The following is a 12,394-nucleotide window of genomic DNA, read 5'->3' as shown; positions in this document are numbered from 1 at the left end:
AGTGCATTCGCGTAAAGAATACCGCCCTGCTACCATGTGGCTTAGTTTCATATTATGACATTTGATAATATTAAGCTCTGTACAACACATCATGTTGAGCAATACTGAATCTTTGTTGGCTGTTGGTACACCTACAGAAAAATAACAATAACGCTGGGTTTGAAACTGCATTACACCAACAATATTGTGCTTCTCACATTGTCACTCGTAAAATTCTTACAACATTTAAGCTGAGATATAAAAACGGACGTAAAAGTAGTCTACAGCATGCAGTATGATGTGGAATAAGTGATTCCAACTACATGTGAAACAAGCAAATTTTATTATCTGGAACTACTGTACAGAATTTGCAATAACTACAATTCTCAACAAAACATATGACAAATACAACAAAATTATCACCATTAATTTAATTATTTTTGGTTCGCTGTAGATATAATAAAGTTCATATCCAGCACAAACTCACAGCACATGGATAAACGTAGACAGTTTCTCGTATTTTCGTCACTCAGATTGCCACGTAATCGTGACTTATTTAGTTTCATAAGCGAAAAAAACCTTTAGCACACGTATGTCGAACCAAACGTTGATATAACTTTTGCAGCCTCATTGTTGAGATGGGCAAACTCTTCCCGAGGAAAACCTTCATAAAAAAATTTGTCCTTTAAACGGGAATTACACTGCAGATCGATCAATTCCATTTGCAAATGCACTGGGGCACTTTCAACTGAAACGGCAAAGGGTTTAGAAAATAGTTCAAGGACAGATGTCAGACTGGCAGTATCCTGAAAACGTTTACAAAATTGTGCCTGTAGTTCCTCCAACACAGAAACAAATTCGTCAGAAGTTGCGTTTTCTGTGACTTTAGAGAGCGTAGGGAAATGGGCGGTATTCTTTGTCATGAGTTGTTCCTTCCACAATGCGAGTTTCTTATTAAATGCATCCACTTTTTTCATCAGATCAGAAATAAGCTGCTTCTCACCTTGCAAAGTCTTATTGAGAGCGTTCAAGTGTGCAGTCAGATCAACTGAAAAGGCGAGGTCTGCAATCCATTTTGGATCTTCTAATTTTGTTTCTTCTAATTTTGTTTCTGCCTTTCCTTTTTTCTTCAGGAGCTCAACAATAGCGAGTCTTAAATTGAAAAATCTCCCGAGGCATGACCCTCGACTTAACCAACGTATTTCCCAGTGCTAAATAACATCTCCGTACTCTTCGTTCAGTTTCATGAGAAACTGTTTAAACTGACGGTGTACTAAGCCATGCGACTTCAAAAAATTTACTATGGTGACTACCAACTTCATCACGTGCTCCAAATATGCATATTTAGCACAAAGAGCTTCTTGGTGTACAAAACAATGATTCCGTACAAATCTTATGTCGATCATCCTAAGTTTTTTACGCAACAATGCTACAAGTCTATTTTGAGCCCTCGAATTGCTGGCGCTCCATCTGTGGTGACTGAAACTAACATTTTCCAGTTCAGGTCAACGGCTTCAGCTGCCTCTTCAACTGCTTTTAAGTGAGTCGGTACCCCTCGTTGTGTCTTTCATTGGTACTAAATCTTAACAGTTCTTCTGTCACATGCAAATTTGTGTCAACTCCACGAACATAAATCGCTAGTTGTGCTGTGTCTGAAATGTCTGTCGACTCGTCCAAAGCAATCGAGAATGCAATAAACTTGCAGGCACTATCAATTAACTGCCTGTAGACATCCACTATTGTCTGTCTGGAAAGACTAATTTCACTAAACTACTTTACTTCCAGTGGCGTCAAGAGTTCAGACACCTCAACAATACACTCCTCTTGAAATTTTGAGCGCTATTTTGTAGCTTGCTCTTAAAGACAGGTTTGGTTGCAGGCTAAAAAAAAAAGAAACAAAAATTGAGTGAACTCTAAATTCGAATTCTAACGACAAATATGTAGGCATACAAACATGAGAAACACAAAGATTTGTAAGGGGTACTCACGTTCGGTCCGTCTCGCTGCATAACACTAAGTCTTCTTAATTCCGCCAACTCGTTTGATCTATCAGCCCCAACTAAATCATTAAGTTCTTTGTGTGCGGTGTTATAATGCTGTTCTGTTGCAAATTTGCGGTTCCCCGTGAGTATGCGATTGCATAATAGACATTGAGAATTTTCATCTTCTCTTCGAAAAAATATTGCAATTCCCATTCAGCTCTGAAGGCTCGTGGCGTTGTCACTACCCCGCCACTTCGTGAATGTGTGTTCCATTGCAACAACTACTGTACAGTACTTATAAACTTCCTACGAATCACTAACAAATAGCGAGGAATAAACATGGCTGCCACTACGAATCAACTAACGCACCCTATGCCGGATGAAAAGATGTCACATCGCACAGCTAGTCTAACGAGGCGGACCAAGCCCTGGACGGCACGCGTGCAGCACATCTGTACATGCGTGCAGTTTGGCGTGCCGTGACCGTCCCTGATCTAGTGCCACATCTTATCAATAAAATAATCAGGAAAATGATCTACGGAACTAAACTAAACTAAACTAAAAACCAAAGCTAGTTACTACACTGCATAAAATTAAATAGAACATTAGGTCAAATTTTAGTGTGTTTGCAGAGGTAAAAACACACAACATAAACTTTGTGTGCGGTTGGTTTTAGCCTGTACATTGTTGTAGACTAAATGTAGATAAGATATCGACATTTTATTTAACTCTGAGAGTGGGGCGATACCTTATTTCGTTCTCGAGTTACTGGTTTTTATATCTGATGGGCAGTCATGCGCACCATGCCCATTTGTGTCCCTGCCATCGGGAGTCATGAGCATAACAATCATGATACTTCATAAACAGGTTAAGATATTGAAATGAGGTTTTATTCACCGAGATATGGAAGTAACTTGTGGCAGTAGTGAAGTTGGCAGAACAGGACACACAAATGCATCAATGGCACTTCAGGGAAGCCCAGCACCATGTTTAAACATGCACTCAGCAACTGGGGAGTGACAGAGCATGAAGAGTTAACTCGTCCACAGTAGTTAAAAGATTTTCTCCAATGATTCATGTTACTAACTTTTTATTTTCTTCAGTATTAACACCCAGCAGTGCAGTTCTTCTTACCTTAATCTTTTCACATGTTCCCACAGGTCACTTGTCTCTCTTGTGAGTCCATGACACTGTTCACAAGGTCATGAGCCATTGTAACATTTCTTCTTTTCCCATGCCACAGTCTCCCTGTATTCCATCTGACTATCCCCCTCCCAAGGGTTGACAATTCATGAGTTAGCACATTTATTTTTCAGTGAGCACAAGGCTCTGAGATCTTTGTGGCACTGTTTCTGCTGCAGTGAGTCTGATTCTTGACTGTCTTGTATACTCCGCTTGGATGTCTGGCTGGTAATAGGTGGATAAGGTTTATGTGAATCTGGGTTTTCTGGGTCGGGGTCCTGTGAGCACAGCTAATTTATTTACACTGTACACTTGAGAATGCTTTTGTGAGCACTGGAAAAGAACGTCCAATCTCATGGTGTGCTGTTGTGACAGTTCATCTGAGGAATCCGATAAAACTACTCAAGGCCATTCTAGTTACAAGGCACGTCACTGGGGAAAAGGAAGAAAACTCTTAAATTTATTATCCCCACTCCATATAAATAAGGATTAGCATGGGCAAGTAATTTAAAATTGGCATGCTCTGGATTGACACAGCAAAAGCTGCTGAAGTACACGAGCTGCTAAATGCTAATATGCTTAGCAAGTAGGCGTTTGACAGCCACTCCTACAAAGTAACAAAGTACAGCAGTGAAGTTGTCAGCTGCAGGCACATGATGTACTTGGAGACACATGAGCTGCTTCAGGAATGGAAAGGTGGTGGTGTAGTACAAGTTTATATCATGAAAAAGGTTAATGGGTAACTGGATAAGGCAGCAGCATTCATTGTGTTAAATGTACTGAAACTCATTTATGTTGGCTTCATTCCCCATGAAAGCCTGACCCTGTTTCCAACATCGTTCACTTTTTAAGTCTCGAGCATTCTTCTGTAAGGTGTACAAGCTAGACTTTAGCCCGACTGCACCAGTGTCAATTAAAAGTTAATTGTGGTTAAATTGGCTATTAACTGTAGTCATTGCAAAATTAGAGTACATGAACCTTGGTTAAAGTTAAGTAAGTTCGTTGATAACAGGTAAAGTTGACGGAGGTTGGAGGCTCGTGTATCTTGAACTCATAGTGATTAGAATAAAGTAAACATGTACTGTATCAAGACGGTGGTGCATTTTGATGTTTCAGGAGGCCTAGAAAATGGACAATGTTATCTCGATAACTTAAACAGTCACTACAGCCTTATTGGTGTACATGTGAAAAGGGCAAATCCTTTTGAAGATTACAAAGGACATTTGAAGTTAGATTTTGTTGTTCAGAAGAAACAATGTAATGATTATTAGGTCAAATCAGTGAGAGGTTGGAATTTTTTACATATGAGGGTAACCCCGTCTCGCATGTGAACAGATAGAATGACTTCGGGACATATGCAGTTAGTGCATTTAATATAGTTGGTGGTGACAGCACTAATGTACGTAGTACAACAGCACAGAGAATTATAGTGATGCTTCAGGGACATAGCAGAAATGTCTCCACAATAAATAAAGTTTCCTTCTGGAATAGAATTGCATTCCGTGGTAAATGGCTTCAGCATACTTGATGTATTTCCTGGAGTTGCTGGTACAGTGGACTTCGCTACTATGACTCAGTGATGGTCTATCAAAAGCACGTCATTTTCATACAATTTGTCATAGTTAAACATCAAATAATGACATTTGTAAATATAGTCTTTACACAGTATACTGACATGGAGAGGTGGCTGCTCCATTTAAGCCGTAGCATAATTGAGTGTGTTGTGAGCTGCGAAGGTAAAGGAAGCCAGCTTGTGTCCACCTACCTAAAAAGTAATGTATATAAAGACACAACAAACCACAGACACACACATTTGATTTAATAGAAGTATTACATCCAGTAGCCGATGTTATTTATTGTAAATAATATATTTGCTGCTCTTATTGTAAAGGACACATGTTGAAATGTTATCCAGTGGCCAGAAATCTTAAAATAATTGTCAGTGTATGCCAGAAAGTAAACCCAAGCTACACACTGGAACTTTTTGGTACTATGAAACTTGTGTGTGTGTGTGTGTGTGTGTGTGTGTGTGTGTGTGTGTGTGTGTTCTGGTTTTATTGACTGCCTCGTGATATCTTGTCAGTAAATATCTTTTTCATTGATAATGAGCTAGATTGACAAACCTCTTCCATTCAAATGAAAGTACAAAATCAATCTCGATCTTTAAATCTATATGATGAAGTATGTTAACAATAATTTCTACTTGTGTGTAGGTCAGATCATAGTACAGCATTATCCACCGTTGAAGCTGTTGAAGAGTCCAGAATCTTCTTAACACTACACCTGCCCTTTTTTTTTGTATTGTTAAGTTTTTTCATTACAGCTGACCAGCTCTAAAACGATATCAGTTTCAAATTTTGACATTAGGCTTCCTTTTCTTGCTCTGTATAGTGCAGCTCTGTTATGTTACGATGACAAACTGAAAAGCATGCACAAGCACGACAGACAGCGAGTATCATTTTTTCATATATCATCGGCACTTTGCTTTGTAACACAAGGAGTTAACTGCAATTAAATTCCTGTTCAGCTGAACTTATTTTGTTAACTGTTGTTTAACATTAGTTCTGAGACAACTTAATTATAATTAAGTTTTAACAGCGGTCATGAGACCCTCGGTTGCTTATGGTATTGCAGTCAGCCGTATGTGTGGCAGATGCAGTCTGTGCACATGAAACAGGTACCCACTGTACAGCTACACCTGAAAAGGTTAATTTTTCGAACAGCCACATTTCGAGGAGCTAAAAATGCTCAGTATTTATTGATAAGGGATTATGGAAGATCTAGATGTGTACTGTATGTGCAGCGAAGAAGGTATTTCAGACAATACAGTCCCCTACTTTCATCAAATCATTCGCCACAGCAACAAAACAGGTCACTGCCAAGATCTCTGTAGTGCATCGACCATAACGCGTACTACTGGCTCAACCATCCAAAAATGTAACTGCCGTACCAGATCAACGGAAAAATAATCAAAAATATAATTCCGAACAGCCAATGGCCAGAGAACTGCATGCCTTGAATATCACTGTTCGTACTGTACCGGAAGAATATGAAGAAAAGTATGAGGCCCAAAATAAAGATTTACAAACTTCACCAAAAGATAAACAGTCAATGTAAAACAGGAATAAGCAGAAAAAAAAGTCGAAAACCATCTGACCAGGTTTTTGTCGTCGTCTGTGCGAGAGAAGACATCTGTGACAAGGAGTATGAAGTCTTCAAAGAGCCAGCAGTTTACAGAGCAGTGTGCTCCTTGTCAGTCTCATACACTGACATTTATTAACTGGAAGTAAAAGTAAACAAGAATGAAAAAATGAAGAAATTAGAAACGAAGGTGATTCCAATGATGATTGCTGTGCTGAGTGCTCCCTGTTTGTGATCCCATTCTATTAACAGTATAGCATAAGCTGTTTCAAAAATGCAGCAGCATTTTTTTGTTGGACATGCTCAAAATAAATATTATTTTGCAATTTCACATTTACCGATTAAAAGTGATTTCTTTCCTCTCTCAAGTAATTCTCACGCGACATTTGTGAAACTGATGGGTCTGTAGCTGTCAAAGTGATTTAAGGGAATAAAATTATTGGTCATCTGCAGAAACAAAAAGAATTCACAGACAGACGTTTATAGAAAGGTATGACACTGTATGTACCTCTTAAGTCAAAAAAACAGCAGCAGCTTGGAACTGGGACTTTGGATATGGTATGTTGTTGATTGATAATGCTTGAGGTCATTCTCCAAACTTCTTACTTGAAAGAGAAGACTGCAAGTTAGTTTTTTCTAGTCTTCCAACTGATGAACTGGGGCATCATTGAAAACTTCAAACATTGTTACAGAAAGGTGTTGCTGCGTATAATATTTGGCCCTACATTAATGACCATTTTGGACTTTCCAGACTACAGTATGTAGTCAGTCCTTTTGTCTTACTTGTAAGACTAGTAATATGAAATATATACTGTGAAAAACACTTCTACCCTTTTCAAAGGAGTTAAAAATGGAAATTACTATTGAAGCAAGTACATTATAAAAGAACAACAGGGTCTTGTATTAATTGTAATGACCTTTAAGTGGGAACCAGTTATCTTACATAAATTTGACATATGAACACGTCTGCAGCTTTTTGACTGAAGTCTACTTTTTTGTCAGAAATTTTAGAATTGTAGTCTGTTTTAGCTTGTTGAATTTTTCTCTGGGATTTTCAGTTGGTATGCATGTGGCAGCATGCACTACCCAATAGTACCACAACGCTGCACACAGAAACAGATTTTTTTGTACCCCAGGTTCTGTTGGTCATAGAAATGTAGAGCTGAGCAATTTGGTTAGCTTTCGGTTAAAGACAATTTGTTAGCCAACACAAGGATCATCTTAGTTTTCCTTTCCTACAGCACAGGGTCATAGTAGGAATATTATACACTTTCTCCTGGAACAGTGAGAAGAGACAGCATCAGCGGGAAGGAATGAACGAGTAGTAACAGTGAGAGAGAACAAGAGGGAGATTTGACAGATGAGAGTTGTCCTTCAAACACATACTCCGCTCCCATAACTATCTTGGCCTCATCCTACAGCAACCTACTGTCCCCACACCCTCCACCAGTTTCTATCCCCTCTATCCTGCCACCTCCTCCCTATTCTTGTTTTCCATCCTCTGCATGTGCCACCCTCTGCCAATCCAGTTACCCATTTTTCCCTTACCACATTCCTCTCTCTGCCCACCACACATGCGCGCACGCACACACCCAGGTTACTGCTTCCATTCTTCGTGACAGTCGCATTCTGGTACGAGCTGTTGAGAAATGTGTGAAAGGTGAGCTTGCTTAAGTGACTGAATGGTGTGTATGAGACGAAGGCTTAGGCCAAAAGCTAATGTGTAAGTGTCTTTTCATTGTGCCTGCCTGCAACTATGCTATATTATTAGTTACAAATATTGGGAAGTGGGTGTCATTGGTATGGAATCATAATTCCAAGGCCAAGTTAACACGGAAATAATATGACTACCATAATGTTAGCATACTAGCAGACAGTATTGATAGCTGAAGTTGGTAGTGACCACAAGTGCATGTCCATTTGAAGTCATACATCATTTTCCGACATCCATTGGAACAGTTAATCCAAGTAGCCACCACAACAAGAGATGTCTTGGCGTGCAAGATTATTAGATATTGTTTGGCTGACAGTGAAAGACAACAAAGCATGAGTGCCACAGTTTGTTCCAACTTTTCATGACTAATACTGAAGCAGATCTAGGGAGTAGTAAAACAAAGGCATAAAGTTTATAAACATTACTTGATAGCCAACCCAATAACAATATCTATTTATTTGAAAGAAATCCATGGTAATTCGTAATTAGGGACCTGAAAATTTAGTGCCAATTTTTAGCAACTTTGCATCAAAATTTTGAGATGAACAAATTTAAAAGGTTGTCATATTATATGCCTGAAGACAAAGCCTTAGTTATTGTAGTTAACTGATAAAAAAGTGGTCTTTGGGAAGCTTTTATACTTTATCGGTTGCTTTTGCAGAAACTCCAACAGTCCCCCCCCCCCTCTCCCCAAAACGGTCTTTTGTTTACTTCTAATGATCATCTTTCATCAAATGATAGTCTCTTTTGAGAAACAGAAGCATTTTCATGCCTGTTTACAGAGTGCTTCTTTGATTTAAGGTGTTATTTTTCTTTTCTCACACAATCTGATAATCAAAAAGCTTACAGAATATTGATTTTGAACTTTTGTGGGCATTCAAGCTGAGCAACTCATGTGTAAGACCACAGACAGAACCAACAAGGTACTTAGTGTAGAAAGAGAACAGAAAATGACTCATTATTTGCATGTTAGAGAAAGACTTCATAGTCAGGATACCTTAGCTGGTTTTGTTTTCTGGTTGCTACAGTGCAGAGTAGGGACATTATAAATTGACTGTCAGCTGTGAGTGTAAAGAAACTAGAATTATGACTGCAAGACGGCACAGAAGCGGTGTGGTGAAACAAGCCCTGCCTATCTCCTGCAGGGCAATCAGCACATACCTGTATTGTGTATTTCTGTGAAAGCAGAGCTGACACGTGGGAACAGAAATCACTGATCTCTTTTGGTGTTGAGGGTCATAATCAAACTTGGTTGTGGCCTGGATTAGTATCTTCACTCCTTTTGAAATACAAAAAGAGAACAATGAGCAATGCAAATGACAAAGCATTTGGTAATGGCTATCACGCAATCGGCTGCTGAGGTTCGCAGCGCCATAAATGAGGTAATTCAGGCCCAGCCTCTCCTAGTATTTCATGCAAACACAGTTCAAAATGTCTGCCACTGAAAACTGCCACATTACTTGAACTTTTGAACATTAGGTAGCAAACAAATCTATGCATTTCTTCGTTTGACGATGATGATACAGTATGTCAAAGTGCTGTGTTGCATTACGTGGTGTGTATTTTAAAAAAGGCCCCTGAAAATGTTCAAGTAATTTGTCAAATATCACCAGTTTCATCATATTTTCTGTTCTCAGTGTTTATCAAATTATTTACCTGTGTGTAGCTGCATTTGACATGCTTGTCATATAGATACTATTTGACATATTTGAGAGAAATTTTGACTGACAGTCAAATTGTTTAGTGACAGAGATTTTCTTATTGCATTGTGAGTTATCCAGTTGCGGAGGCGCTCTGTATGGATATAAACAAAATAGCGCATGAAATTACCAGAATGATAGAGGTGTTGTGTATTTCCCAGCCATATATTATGCAGGAAGGTGTTGCAAAGAAAATCTGTATTATGTGCATAACATGAGAGTGGGAGTGCAGAGAGAGAAATGCTTTACACTGGTAGCTATTCCTGCTGGTGTCAAAATATTTCATGACAGCTGCTTCAAATATGAACTTAGCTTTCCTGGTATCTTTGCGCACTTGGTTGACAAACCCGTGGATAGGCAACAGTGAATTTTACAAGCACTTTGATCATTTACTGGAGCCTTTATACAGACCTTTCAACCAACTGCTAGTGATGTGGCACAAGAGCAATGAGTGCATTGACACGTTGTTGAATTCATGCACTTACTATTACAGTCTTTCCAAATTGGCCTTTGCTAAATGATGTTCAATGACATTAAGAGGAAATTTGGATCACAGTTTGCTTTGAAGTAAATTTTACGTTTTCAGATTTTGAGACAGAATTTTCTTTTATAATAAATGTGAATGTTTGAAGTCCCTATTTATTTGGCGTAGTGCTGTTGGAAGTAGTTCTCATATTCCTTCCTCCACCCGCAACTGATTTAACCAACTGGTTGCGAGGAGTTACAGGTCAGCTGCAACTCCTTAAGCCCAGTGCAGTGTGGCATTTTTCTCATTTATGAATCTTTGTTAGAGGTGAAAGAAGCAATAAGAGACAAAAATAAATCTAGAACCAATTGAATTAAAAGCACTTTGGATTTGTAGTTTACTAATTAGCTACTGAACCACATATTATTTTGTATAAAACGATAATTTCAAATTACTAATCAAATAATTGTTCTAGAACTGAAAAGTGATGCATTACACCAGTGATCTGTTGAGAGTTGTTAAGTAAGAATCCACAGAATCACGTTTTTTATTACAATACAGCAGTTTATTACAATACAGCAGTTTGATGTTTTCACAGGTCATTTCTGATGGAAATATGCCTGATTCATGGCGTCACTTGGCATTGGAAACTGTAGTAACATTAGCAGAAACTGCTCCAGCTATGTTACGAAAAATTGGTGGCAAGTATCTCACACAACTGATACCAGAAATACTGAAAATGATGACTGACCTAGAAGAGGAGGAAGATTGGAGTGTTACAGATGAGGTCGTGGATGAAGATAATGACAGGTATCTTTCATTATAAAGGCCTTTAGCTCTGTGTCCAACTTATAAAATGTTGCACTATTTGATCTTATTTAAGCTACTTCGAAACCTTGGTCGTATATGAAATATTGGCTGCTCTATGTTGTTAAATGAAGCTGTTAAATTTACGAATATAGTAAGTGTGCAGGATGCCTGTGAGCACACAGGTGCACACTTGGGGTAAGGTTCCAAGTCTTCTTGAATAGTTCTAACTGGCAGTAGTGCCACTGGTACTTTTTTGGAATACATTTTTGAATGTGAAACAAGTAGGACCTATCATTTTACATATGACACTACTTTTCAATAAAAAAACAAAAACTGAGAATTGAAGCAAGTTGTGATTTCACATTGTATTCCCAATAGTTCGCAACAGTTATGTAAGTACCCTTGGCCAAAGATCGTACATTAATCCAGTATGATTAGTTTGTTTATACGTTCATGCGTGACGGGTGATTCTGTTGATTGGGAGGAGAATTATTGTGCAGTGGGCTGCTTGGTTACTGTAATTCCGTTGCTGGTGAAGCATACATATCTGCTTGAATGGACAAATTTGTAGCTGGTTGAAACAAACAACCTCTCTCTGGTGTACTTGCTTTCAGCAACTTACACAAGATGTAGTGTTCAATTCTACGTAGCACACTTGCATTTGATATATGCATACTAGGTTAGCAAGGAAACGTAATGCAGCTATGTGCAGTGTGGAAGATTGTCTATCTGATTTTATGTGAGTGTTTTCAACTTTGAGATAAGGTTAACTGTCAGATAATTTGTGGAATTTACACATACAGGTGTGGTGTAAATGAGTAGAGTTCTGGAGACTAACTGAGTCATCCTTCTAGAAAGTATTTAGCCAACCACTCTTGTGTAGGATTTCATCTTTCAGTACATTAGTTTTGAAAATTGTTTCATGTTTAGATGTTTTCATCAGAAAAGAGTACTCAAAACAGGAGTGTTAAATGTTCTCCCATGAGCATAGGATTGAAATAGACAGGCATTGAATCTTTCTCCATAAATATATTTTGTACTTGGTGTAATACTTTCGCATGCATGCTCTAAAAATAAGCACTATTGATATGCAAGGGATAGGAATTAGGATTCATGAAGCACAGCAGCATTAAAAGATGCATCTTGTAGCATTTGAGGAATTCCGTTTTTTTTTTTTTCTTTTTTTTAATGGATTGTTTGTAGACATTACTACGTAACAAATTCTTTCTTAATGTGTTTTCAGTAATAACGTGGTAGCTGAATCAGCACTGGATCGTTTGGCATGTGGTTTGGGTGGTAATGCTCTAATGCCACATATTGAATCCACAATTCCGACCATGCTGTCAAGTACTGATTGGAGACACAGGTATGTAATAGACAACAGTGAGAGGAACATATCAGGCTCACATTACATTGTCAA

The 12,394-nt window shown here is 38.4% G+C and overlaps 1 protein-coding gene across 1 annotated transcript in view; it reads left to right on the top strand.

Moving 5' to 3' along the window:
- Positions 1-12,394, top strand: part of LOC126235840 (importin-5) — a 186,237-nt gene that overhangs the window by 46,844 nt on the left and 126,999 nt on the right. The window contains exons 7-8 of the mRNA XM_049944703.1: positions 10,763-10,974; positions 12,218-12,340. Of these exons, the coding sequence (XP_049800660.1) occupies positions 10,763-10,974; positions 12,218-12,340 (335 nt within the window). The remainder of the gene's footprint in view (positions 1-10,762; positions 10,975-12,217; positions 12,341-12,394) is intronic.

Source organism: Schistocerca nitens, chromosome 2 (genome assembly GCF_023898315.1).
Source record: "Schistocerca nitens isolate TAMUIC-IGC-003100 chromosome 2, iqSchNite1.1, whole genome shotgun sequence".
NCBI lineage: Eukaryota > Metazoa > Arthropoda > Insecta > Orthoptera > Acrididae > Schistocerca > Schistocerca nitens.
This window is presented reverse-complemented; position numbering and strand designations above follow the sequence as displayed.